The sequence below is a fragment of the Eublepharis macularius genome, chromosome 17 (genome assembly GCF_028583425.1).
Source record: "Eublepharis macularius isolate TG4126 chromosome 17, MPM_Emac_v1.0, whole genome shotgun sequence".
In the NCBI taxonomy this organism is placed as follows: domain Eukaryota; kingdom Metazoa; phylum Chordata; class Lepidosauria; order Squamata; family Eublepharidae; genus Eublepharis; species Eublepharis macularius.
Window position 1 is genome coordinate 31684820 of NC_072806.1, and position 13134 is coordinate 31697953.

Here is a 13134-nt window from a genome sequence, read left to right on the forward strand (position 1 = left end):
TGAGTAGAAATCCTTGTACACACAGAAACGCTGTGTTGGATACAATCCAGCATGCCCCCCTTCAGTATACACAAGAATTATCATTCCCTAATGCTGCAGAACTTCTTACGCAGAAATCTTTAGGGGTGAGTAAATGTTGTCTTAGAATATATTTTAAACATTCCAAGCAACATATTTCATTGGAGTTTGGAGTTTTTTAGTGTTCCCTCAAATCTCTAATTATTGGGAGGGTAGGGGTTGGGGAAAAATCCTCAAGAAGCTTTCTCCCTGTCAATTTTTCTGCTCCCCATGCCACCCCGGGCTTTCAGTTATACTGTTACACCCAACGCTTGCTTACTTGCAAATATGTAACTATGGTGTGTGGGATTTCCAGCAGAGAGATTATTTAGAACTGAAATGTTATCAATCCCTTGAAAACTGGAGGCTGCTTATTGAAATTAGGAGATAAAAAGCAGGTTAAGAAAAGTATTTTCTAATGAGGCCCATGTTGGTTGGTGTAAGAATATGCAAATTTCTGAAACCCACTGAAGCATTCTTTCTGTATGAAGAGCTCTGTGAAATTCAAAGGTTTGCATGTGGCTTATCAACATAATTTAGTCCAGTAAAATATCAGCCCACACCCACACCTGGCCTAATTCCTTACGCCACTTCCTTAATAATCATAAGAAGGTTTGCTTGTTTGAGTAATCCCATAATACAGATGTGTCGTTATCCATTCTTCAAAGAGGATTAACATTTTAGAACTGACATGGCCTCTTTTGGCGGCTCAGTTTCCACTTTTTGATACACTTAACATTTAAAGGAAATTCAGCGCCTCCAGTCAGGCCTCTCCCTGCAGACCTGTCCCCATTCAATTTTTGCCAGACCTAATCTCAGCCTGCTAAGGGTTCTGTGACGTTCCGAAGGTGGATACGCCTTATTTCTCTGCATCTCCGGAAGTTAAGAAGCAGTGTCCCCAGCAGGGCTTTTTGTAACACAAACCTTACATTTCTGTTGTTTTCTCTCCCTCCTTCCTGCTTCTGAAAGGAAGCAAGAAGAACTAGGCCACTGCTAGCCTATGAAACAACAAATGGTTTCCCACCCAGTATTCGGAACATCTCAGCCCTTAGAAGAGTTCTGCACGAGTCAGAGATGCGCTTCTAACTTTTGTTTTGATGGTCATCTTGTTCTCTCTCTTTACGGAAGCACAAGTAGGCTAGAAGTTGTCAACATTTGTCAAAGAGTTTCACGCAGACATCTACGCACGTAGATGCTTCTTTACTTTAAAAAGGTAAGAAACCTCCTGTTTATGGAAAGGTAGCAAAATGTGTGTGTGAGGCGTGTATGTCCTAGATTATCCTTCCTCCTGAATTTTATCCTGCCCTTTCACCAAGCAGCTCAGGGTGACAGCCATATCTCTCCCCCCGCCCCCCAATTTGGTCCTCTTAAAAACCTGTGTGGCTGGTTAGGCTGTCCTTCATGGCATAGTGGGAATTTGAACCTGGGTTGTCCTAGTTTTAGCGAGCTACTGTAGCACAGCGGTTACATTGTTGGCTTGCATTCTGCTGGTTTGAATCCCACTACTGCCACAAACTCAGTAGGCGGCCTTGGGTAAGCCACTCCACTCAGCCCCAGCTCCCCAGCTGTACTGTGGGGATAATAATAACACTGACTTTGTTATCTGCTCTGAGTCCAGAAGGGAGGCATATAAACACAGTAGTTATCATTATTACTATTAGTCCTTACGTGCTCAAACTCTATGCCAGGCCTTGAACAATTTTCTTTCGCTCTAGAAGCCAGTCCAAAATGTTAGGAGCCAGACTGACATTTCAGCCTTCAGGGTTATATATGACCATATTGTTTAATTATTGCCATCAGAAACAATAATGGACACCACAATGAAATTTCTAACTGCTGTGACGACCTGGGATTTGTCAAACCCTGTTCCGCAACACACTAGCTCTCTAAACCATTCGTTTGCTACATGCAGAGAACTTCTGACATGAGGAAGCATCTAAACATTCAACCCCTCACCTGCATTTTGAAGCAATGACACTTTCAGGCAGGTTTTACCACATGCTAATTTGAAACCACGTGTGGAGACTTAAATGGCAGAGGAATCCACATTTTGCCTCCTGGTCCTGTCCGGGGATGTACTCAAGAGTCCTGGAGACAGATTTGGATTCTAGAAATGCAACACTCATGAGAAATCCACAAGTCGCCAGTTTGCAGCAATGTCAGGGGATACCTTTTCTGTGGCTTTCAGTGTTTAGATTTTGTGCTGCCTGCCTTTAGAAAACTAACTAATAACAACCTGGCATTACATTTAGGACTCCCAAGTCTGTCGGTATTATTGAGTATCTCAGCAACATTTACTGATCCGAAGTGATAACACTGTTTACTTGGAGGTTTTCTGCAGGTATCTCGTATTTTTAGAGTCAGGGTAGGCCATGTACAAGGATGACCTAGACACCAGGCTCTTTCCTTTGGAAACCTTTTGTGGTCTTTTCCCCCTAGGTAAGACCACCAGTGAGATGTCGGATGCCAGGGGAGAAATCTTGGCAGGAAGGGGCAGTCTTAAACCTTACAGACTTTGCCCAACCTACCATAACTCTTTCAACTATGATTCCTATTGCTAACCTCTCCACCAGGACTGGTTTATTCACAGCCACTAAAAAGCAGACCAGTTACAAAGGTCTTAATGGCATTCCTGTAGAACAACTGAGGATCAACAAGCCTTCAGAACATGGCTGAAGGATCAAGGGGAGCTCTCAGGCTAACTCACTTCACAGGGTGGTTGTGAGGATCAAGTGGAGGAGAGCAGAATGATGTAAGCTGCTTTTTGAGTCGCCATTGGAGAGGAAGACAGGGCATACATGAAATAAATACAGACTGGAGGATGAGTTGCTTTATAAGAGTCTCCTCTGTCATGCTGGAGCATACTGTGAGATTTCGGCAAACTGTGGACTGAAGCTTTGTGAGGACCTTGGTTAAAAGTAAAACTGCGTTAATGTCCTTGATGCTCTAACCTTTAGCCACAGTTAAGGCAACAGAGAAAATGTATAACCAAAGAGAGCAGGGGCTTGAGTAAAACAATCCCAGAGCTTACTCCTCCGACCATGGTCAAGGGACCAGCTGTGTTACACCTGCCCAGAACAGAATTTAATAAGGGGGATGGGAGTGGCTGGCCACAAAACAGCTCCTAACTCATGAGCAAATACCAATGAACCATATCAGAAGCCAACTTTCAGGCAAAGCCACACACCCGAAAGCCAATGAGACTGCTTCTTGATAACATGGACACAATTTCTCTCAGAAGCCTGCCCAGTGTAAATTGGTCACGTGCATTATACAATCAGCAAAGTATTGACACAATGCATAAAGCGCCAACAGGCACATCTTACTATTTCCTCTTTCTATAATTAAATCAGCCTTGTACCCACTCGGAAACGAGAAAAACCTGAGTGTTTGCAGCCCTTTCGTGAAGGAAGGCTAGCCTGGGCCTTTCAGTTCAGGCTGCTATAACATACCTGATCCCTTGAAGGCAATTCTGGAGAATGAGAAGCATTTTGTAAAAATGTCACCTGGGGAGCTGAACACCAGCCACCACTAACACCTAGGGGACTGTGGGCCCACACAGGCCTGCCAAGCCAAGGGGTCAGAAGGGACCAGGACATATTTTGAAACAGTTTGAAAATCCTCTTTGCCAATATACCCGTGAGCCCGAGAAGATGAGAGAGCCACACTGAAATCAATCAACCATCTATTTCTGCAATATTGCCTGATGATTTCTGGAGAACCACCCTCTCCTGCCTTTGCTGTAGAATACGTTCAGTTTGAGATTTAAGGATGCTCAGTTTATTTTAACATAAGGAGGCACCAGCTGACACACTTTTGTGCTATTCGAAACAAATTTAATATTCATTTTGAAAACCATGATCCTTGCTCATTTGTTTGGGATAACCTCTTCCCTTAACACCAAAAACTTATGCAACTGAGTACTCCTTGAAGACAGATAGCCAAATCAGTCCTGCAACCCAGTGCATTATCTTGAATGCTACTCATGAATCAAAAAGACAAGGCTTCTAAAATTAACACACTGCCCAAGGCGTTGAGCTTCCTGCTACCCAGGCAAGCTTTTAGACTTCTGCTGAATGCAGAGCAATTAGGAAGTGTCCATGCCTTGTTATATGACTGTTCACTATCGGAGCCTCTGAATATAATCAATTTTGACTCCCCCACTGTCATTCAGGAGTGCTGAGAAGAATGAATGCACCAGGTGAAGGCTAAGAATCCATCCCACCAGGTCAACTCTCCTCCACGGCTCCTCTGTGGTTCCAGGAAACACTGAGGCCAGGGAGAGATGCAGCAAAAGCCAGTTGCTCAGAGGCAGCTACTGAGATGAAAACCAGGATGCTCAAGGACATTCACTCATGTCCTCTGACATGACAATGGTAAGCAAAGGGAGAAGCTAAAGTATAAAGACAGAGTCATAGGGATATGTTCATTCAGACAGAATCCTCAAACTGCATTTTCATTGCCCAGGATGTCACTGCTGCCAACCCTATACCCCAGACACGCAGTCATGGCTGCAATCTCTTTGCTAATGAATGGGACACCCCAAGCCTTGGGGTCATATCCAGTTTTCCTGATCCCATGTCTAAGACCTACTGGTGAACACAGCCTGGTCTACACATGTAGCAGGACAAAATGGAGAAGTGCTGAGACAACAGAAGGCACTATTGCACTTTGGAATAAAGATGAGGGATTAGAACACAGGAAGAGCCCTGCTGCATCAGCTCAGTGGACAATCTAGTCCAGCAGCCTGCTTCACACAGTGGCTAACCAGTTGTCCTGGAGGGCCAACAAACAGGGCACAGAGGCCAATTTTCCAAAGTTCACCAACTGTATCAATAATTCACTTTAAATGCAAGATTTGAGTCCAGTAGCACCTTAAAGATCAACAAGACACCTGAGGTATAAGCTTTCAAGAGTCAAAGTTCCCTTCGTTGGATACTTTCCAACAGCCCAAATGCATCCCATGACATCCAAGATGAGATAATGCCACCTGGGCAGGAGACAACCACAGCTTTCAGTAAGTAATACAGGTCAGGAGAAACTTGCGATGCCCTTGTCCCCTTTGCCCTTCCGTCTCTTGATCTGCCCCAGCAGGTATCCAGCTTTCACATTTTGTCTCACCCTGAGGCAGCATAACCTACATATTCTGAACACCTTCTGCAACTTCTTCCCCACTGCTGTGTGCTCAGTTCTTTGACACACCACTGCCAAACTGAGCCCAGCTCCAAATCTCCATGGCCACTTGCTTCTCTTATTTCTTAACCAACCTTCCAATTCATGATTTTTTATCTACTTTAATTCTGCCTCACAGAACAGCAAGTTTTTACCTCATTCCCTTCTTTAACACATTTGGACACCCTCCCTGAGCCACACACTCAACTCCCTTTATCACCCAGCTCCCAAATATTAATCAACCTGTCTCCACTCCCCAAAATTCCCTGGCTATCAACACTTCCTCCCCACCCCAGTCTCCTCTTTTTAGGTTACGTTCATCCGTTTCTCATAAGCTCATCCTTCATACCATAAAAATTGCCAACGTACCACATACCTCAATTCCCACATTTACACCCCTCTTCCTGAAATTCATGAATTCCTATCCACCAGAACATCGGTTTTGCATACAGAAGGCTCTGGGAACAATTTCCAATTAAAGGATCTTGGGTAACTGGACCAGGAAAATCCCTGGAGAGCCACACCCACCAGCTTTGCATGCAGAAGATCCCAAGTCCGATCTCCAGTTTCAGGATCTCGCATGTTGGAAAAAAGGCCTCTCTGCATCTGAAATCCAGGAGAGTTGCTGCCATTCAGCAATGCAGTAAATGGATGTATGTTCTCGCTTGACTTAAACCAACTTCATTTTGAACCAAGGGTTCAGAAGCAGAGCATAAATGATGTATCATGTTGTCTAATGTCAATCCTAGAATGGATTATGTTCTGTTTCAGCAGTCCTTCAACCCTGTATTGGATCCTTGCTAATGTAATCCGTGCTCTGTAAACTTGTATTCATCTGCCCTATAACATTGTTTTATGGAAATGTCCTTGACACTGTATGGAAATGCCTACCCTTGTCCTTGCTACTGATTGTACTGATCTCACACTATGTAATCCGCCTTGACTCTCAGTGAGAAAGGTGGACTATCAATGACATAAATAAAATAAAAATAAAGAAGGCCCCGGATTCTGTCTCCGGCATCTCTGACTGAGGGCTCACAGATGACAGGAAGGACCTTTCTCTGTCTAAGATTTTGGAAGGGAGGGAGCTGTCAGGTCTTCCTGAACTTGATGGACCAATGGTCTGACTCAGTTTAAGCCACCTTCCTCTAAGCCAGTTTAGTGTAGTGGTTAAGAGTAGGGAACTCCTCTAATCTGGAGAACCAGGTTTGATTCCCCACTCCTCTGCTTGATGCCAGCTGGGTGACCTTGGGTCAGTTACAGCTCTTCCAGAGCTCTCTCAGACCCACCCACCTCACAGGGTGATTTTTGTTGTGGGGATAATTATAACATGCTTTGTAAACCATTGAGTGGGCATTAAGTTGTCCTGAAGGGTGGTATATAAATAAAGTTAATATTATTATTAATGAGCACAAAGCTTGGTAACACAGCACCTGTTTTGCATGCAAAAGGTTCAGGCCCTGGCATCTCCAGCGCTGAAAGAGGCCACCAACTCAAGGGAGACAAGGCAGAGGCAGAGAAACCATCAACCATCTGCCCAAGGCAGGATCATAAAGCCAAAGGTGAGTGGCAGGGCACCTGCTTCACCTGCAGGTGCCTGGTACAATTCCAGCTTCTCCAAGTTAGGAAATCTCCAGCAGCAGGTGTTGCATAGTGGTTAGCATAGGACCCAGCAGAGCCAGGTTCAAATCCCCACTCTGCCACGGACGCTCACTTATGACCTTGGGCTAGTAATGTACATCCAGCCTAGCCTACCTCACAGGGCTGTTGTGAGGATGAAATAGAGGCGAGGCGTCAGCCCAGCGGGGAGAATGGCAAAGTATAAATGAATTAATTGAATAAATTAATGAAGTACAAGAGTTGAGGAATTCTGTTGCAGACAGTTGGAATGAGCTGGTGTGTGTGAGGCTTTGAGGTGGGAGATACCCCCCGCCGGCTCCCAGCCAAACCTTCTTCCCAGCAGCCTCGCCCCCTCCCCCCGACCCCTCTTCACAGGCAGCCCCGCCTCGCCTGGCCCCTTCCCCGCCCGTCGCCACTACCTCTCCGCTTGAAGAAGGACATGGCGGCGCGGCGCGGGCCAGGACGAGCCGGGCCCGTGTCTCCCTCAGGGGTCGTGCGGCGCCTTCCTCCTGCCGCTCCCGCCGCCACCTCCCGCGCCCCACACCGAGGAGGCGGCAGCCACCGCCGCCATGTTGTCAACAACCGCCGAGCCGATGCCTTCTTCCGGGGGGGAGGGGGGAACGGCTGAGGCGAGGGAAGGCCCGCGGAGCATGTCGGGAAAAAAGGGAGCAGGAACCGGGGAAACCGCCGGCCGGCCACTTGCCCTCAAGCGACATGGTGGCTTTAGCCTCGCGAGGCGACAAAAGCGCGGGAGAGGAGCGATGGGAGAGTTCTGGTGGCCATCTTGGAAGAGGCAAGGGAAACAGGGAAGGCGGTGCTTGGAGGTCAGCCATCTTGGAAGAGGGCATGGAAATGTAAAACTTGGGCGGTGCAGAAGTTCCATCTTGTGTAAGGGCAGAGGCCACTTAGGTCGATTCCGACATATTGGATAAGGGTATCTATCTATCTATCTATCTATCTATCTATCTATCTATCTATCTATCTATCTATCTATCTATCTATCTATCTACACCTCCAAGACTACCAAAATTTGTGCTAGGGTATGAGCTTTCATGAGCCACAGCTCACTTCTTCAGATACCCTTCAGATAAGATGGTAGGCTCATGAAAGCTTATACCCTATCACAAATTTTGTTACTCTTACAGGTGCTACTGGACTCTTGTTCTTGTCTGCCTGTCTTCCTGCCTGTCTTATCTACTGTTGCCTGCAAGAAACACCATGACGGTGATTCTGAGACTTCAGAACTGGGACCCTTGTGACAACCTGAACACTGAGGTGCGGTTCACTTATTAGACATTTCATTATAAAAATTTATATTCTACCTGTCTCCTGGACAGCTCTAGGGTGACTAAAAAAAACCAACATGGCAATCATCAACAAAACAAAACCATTAGCAGCTGACAGAGATCAGTTCCCCTGGAGAAAATGGCTGCTTTGGAGGGTGGACTCTACAGCATTATACCCAGCTGAGGACCCTCCTTCCCTCAAGCCCCACCCTCTCCAGGCTCCACCTCCCAAATCTCCTGGAATTTCCCAACCCAGAGCTGGCAAACCTAGCTGTAGCATAGTGGGTAAAGTGGTTGGGATGCAAACCAGCACTCTGGTGGTTCAAATCCCTCTATTTCCATGAGTTCAGTAGGTGGCCTTGGGTAAGCCACTCCTCTCAGCCCCAGCTCCCCAGTGGTGTTGTGGGAATAATAATACACAGACTTTGTTCACTGCTCTGAGTGGAGCACTAATCTGTCTAGCAGAGCAGTATATAAGCACTATTATTATTATATCCTTGGGGGAAAGGGCAGGATAAAAAGGAAAGAAAGATTGAGCGGGCTGATGACTCGCAAGCAGCAATTTTCAACTCCCAAACCAGGATTTATGCAGCACTTGGAAAGCGGGCCTTTTAAACATGCGCAGTGGTCCTCGATCTCCACTCTGAGAAGCATCAGCCACTTGTAGAAGGAATATGAAAGCCTGATAGCCAAATAAAATTGAGCCCCAGAGCCTCTCATTTAGAAATTAAGCCGCCACCACATGACAGACTCTCTTGAATTCATGCATTGTTTTTTAGGGGAACGCAGGCATCCGTGTTGCTCTAGACCAAAACAAATGCATCAAAGTTTTTGAAATGTCAGGAGGAAATAGCTTCTGTTTGTGAGCAATTAAAAAAAGAAAGTCTCTCAAAAAATCATTCCTTTCCCTGTAGCTGAAAGAAATCTTTATTTTAGCCTCCTGGGGAAGGGCTTAATTTGACCTAGGGCCCGTCGGAGCTGAGCATTAGAACCTGTTTTCAGTGTTCTGGCTCAGTCTTGGAAATGTGACAAGCACCGGACTTATCATTGGGTCCCCACAATCACCCACCCACACACCAAATAGGTCTGGGATCAGCGCAACTTATCCTGCCAGTTTGAGAGTTATCAGTTCAGTCAAGCTTCAGAGAGCCCTCACCCCACCTGACCCAGCTTTTCATTTTAGAAATCTCCCTAATTTTGCTATCGTTAGGCAAGTTGTCCGTCCAAAATTGTTCCATCAGGATTTTCTATCCAGTTCACAGCGTCTTTGCTTTAGGAGTGAAAAAACAAAATAAAGTATCTTAGAGCTGGGCCAGTTGTCAGAAATGGCTAGTTGGCAAGTGTCTGGTCTTTGAAGACTCAATCTCCCCCCCCCCCCCGAGGGACAGGAAAACCTGACATGTAGCATTTACAAGGAACTGAAATTGTCCTTCAGGATCTGTTTTATCATCTATTCTTTCAAAGGAAGCTTCTTTTCTGGATTTTTCCCTGGATCACGGAGCCCTTTCCCCAAAGATAACCAAAAATGACAACTTGACAGGTGTTTTCTTTTTGGCCAAAAGCCAGTGAAACATCTGCCCTTCTGGAAGTGAAGTCTGTTCTATTCGAGAAGGTTTTTATCTCTTGACTTTTGAGTTTTATTTTTATTGAACACATTCTTTAGAGAGCTCTTTTAAATTAAATTCCGGTTTGTAGCTTTTCTTGTTTTATTGCTCTGGCTGGATGCTGTTTGATGGCTCGGCTGGAGGTTTTTTTAGGAATTTTAAATGAATGGCGGCCTTATGATTTTTTTATGATTGCTCTCGTTAATCTTTTATTGATTTCTTTTTTAATTAAAGGATTTTATTGCTTCATATCGGTCCCAGCTTTGGGGGTTGACATGGGTCAACAGAAAGGGGAGCAGCAATGCTCTAACATAAATAAATAAAATAAAAATAGCTGTCTGGATTCATCATTGATACCAGAAGTAGACACATGTATTGAAAGCCAGACTGGTGATCATTTGGTAGTGCTCTTTCTCCACAATGGAAATGACTCTTGAAAAAGCCAGTGTGTGGCCTCTTATCTCTTGGGGCAGCATGCCATCCAAACAACGGAGAAGATGTTATTTACAGTGCAGCTCTAAGCAGAATTACACCTTTCTAAATCCATTGAAATAAATGGGCTTCAAAAGGTGCGGCTTTGCTTAGGACTGCATTGTCAGAATATTTACACCCCAGTGTTCTAGTCCATGAACTCTTGTGGAAGTTATGAGAACAAAAGTTAAAACAATAAATATCCAATAAGAAAACATGACACAGCTCTAAAAAGAACAACGCAATAACTAAAAACTAATCAACTGGCAACATAAAAATTAAAGAACCAGAACAAGGGAAACTGAGAGAACAACATCAAATGGACAATTTTACACACTGATGATGATGACTTAAATATTAATATTTTTTAAAAAATGGTTCATGGCTAGAGTATACAGCAGTGTGGTTCTTAACCTTTAATTCACTTCTGCCTCCCAGGGGCACAACACCATCATCAAATGCCCCCATTCATTCATTCATTCATTCATTCATTCATTCATTCATTCATTCATTCATTCATTCATTCATTCCCTTCCCACTGACCACAGTAGTTCCAAGATCTTTACCCCCACCAAAAATCCTGACCTGACAACTAAAAGAGAAAACAGACAAGAAACACACATGTGCAACTATCCCTCTGAATTAACAGCCTCCTGATGAGAAAGAATATCTCCAACATATCACTTATGGAAGTTGAAGAGTGTAGTATCACTCGGTGCCCCATTTGGCAGGGTAGTGCTGGCCTGGTAAGTTGCTTATCTTATGACCACTAAAAAAAACGGGCCTGGCCTGGGGCTGAAAGGACAGTTCAAAGGGAGGACTGAGGAGGGAGGCCCTGGGAGGATCTGAAGTAGCAAACAGGCTGGTAGCAATTAAACATAAAAACAAGGCAACTTTCTCTGAGTATATACAGGATATCATATGATACCAGCATCTCAGGCCTGCGTTCAGTGACACCTTGTGCCTGATGGCCATCAACAAACTCTGTAATGTTAGGCTCAATTCCTATTTGCTGTATGCAGCTTTTTAAAGAGCTGTGGCAGAAATCTGGAATTGTATCCGCAGTGTGAGTTGCTCAATATCAAACAACAATCCTTTGCTTGCTGTCAGAAGCCACTCATTTTAAATGGGGAAATGGGATTAGCTAAAATTCTAAAAGCCCTGTTTCCCTCTCCCCCAAAAATTCTGAATGCCCTCTGGGTGGCTGTATGGCCCCCTTTAAGAGTCAGTGGTATAAGAAGAGTTTATATCTAAATCAGGGAAAATATAATGATTAGAATTCAATCAGAACAAGACGCGGGGACAAATAAAACCCTATAGGAAGGAAAAGGCCTGAATAAACAGAAATGTCGGCCTATTTTTTAAAAAAACCAATCAGGAACAGTGAGTTAGCTTTCAAGTCCCACAGAACTCTTTTTCAGGTTTGATGGTAAGCAAAAGAAGACGACCAAGGGCAGAGAACAGGCAGAGCTGGAAGCACCCAGCTGCAAAACAATCCAGTCTTGAAGTACTGATCTAGGGAGATCTTTGTGTTCTATATAGATTAGGCAATGCTCAGCAGTAGGGATGTGCGTTTCGGCATTCAGAATGCCGAAAGAATGCCGAAACAAAAGTGTTTCGGCTTCTTTCGGGGAATGCCGAAACGTTTCGGGGAATGCCGAAACGTTTCGGGTAGCCGAAAGAAAAAAGCCAAAACGTTTCGGGATTCTTTCGGCTTTCTTTCGGCTTTTCTATGGGAAAATGCCTCCGTTTTCCAGGACGCCTGGAGGAGGCATTTTCCCACCGAATAAGCCCAAAATTGGTGGGGACCTTCCTCTAACCCTTCTCTAACAACCACCCAAGTTTCAGACAGATTGGACTTTGGGGGGCCATGTTATGGCCCCCCAAAGCAGGTCCCCCCATCCTCCCATAAGAAAGCGAAGGAGCAGCATATTGTTAGCATGCTCACTTAACATCAGAGAATCACAAAAACACAATTCCTGGCAAAAACACTTTATTTCTTGAACAGCTTTAGGTTACACAGTAGGAGGGCACAACAGGGCATGATAGCAATGTACTACAAAAAATAATACAACCCACTTCACCGTTTTTGACAGCAATTGTGTTTGTGTGATTCTCTGATGTGAAGTGAGTTGTGTTATTTTTGTGTAGTACACTGCTTTCCTGCTCTGTGGTGCCTTCCTACTGTGTAACCTAAAGCAAGTTACAGAAATAAAGTGCTTTTGACAGCAATTTTTTGGGGTGATTCTTTAATATGAAGTGAGTTGTGTTATTTTTGTGTAAGATAGTGCTGCCATGCCCTTTGGTGTTCCCCCCTGCTGTGTAACCTAAAGCTGTTCAAGAAATAAAGTGTTTTTGACAGGAATCATGCTTTGTGATTCTCTGATGTTAAGTGAGTTTTGTTTTAATTTTTCTGTGTGGGGGACTGCTGGTGTAATGTGTCATAATGCTTTGCCTACTTGTACTTTGGAAGGGAGAATATAATTTTTTTAAAACTTTATTTTGTGTTGTTCTTGTTTTATTCTTTGTTGTGCAGTTGGTTCCCATCATAGGGAACAATGGGGCTGGCTGGCCAGCCATCTCTGTAGGTGGTGGGGGAATTTGAGGGAGGGTGTCTGTGGTTCAGGTGCTCTTTCACAGGGACCAGCTGGCACTCAGAAGTGTGCCCACCATTGTGGCACCCCTGGGCTGTGCAGAATTGCCCAGGGAAAGAGAGTTTAGAAGTTCCCAGCATAGGGAACAAAGGGAGAGGGCTGGCCTTTGCCAGCCTGTTCCTGGGGTTATGGGTGTGGGGCAGGTGGGGGTGGATTTGGGTCTGTGAGGGGCTAATGTGGGGATTTGGGTCTGTGTGTGGCAGCTGGGGGGGAATTGGGTTTGTGTGGGGCTGTAAGGGGTGGACTTTAGGGGCTGAGAGGACCTACTTG

General features: G+C 45.0%; 1 protein-coding gene across 1 annotated transcript in view; it reads right to left on the bottom strand.

Moving 5' to 3' along the window:
* The window catches only part of AKAP10 (A-kinase anchoring protein 10), a 31909-nt gene extending 24488 nt beyond the window's left edge, over positions 1 to 7421 (bottom strand). Inside the window, exon 1 of the mRNA XM_055001878.1 lies at positions 7269 to 7421. Coding sequence (XP_054857853.1) covers positions 7269 to 7290 — 22 coding nt within the window. The 5' untranslated portion in view covers positions 7291 to 7421. The remainder of the gene's footprint in view (positions 1 to 7268) is intronic.
* Positions 7422 to 13134: the final 5713 nt, after the last annotated feature.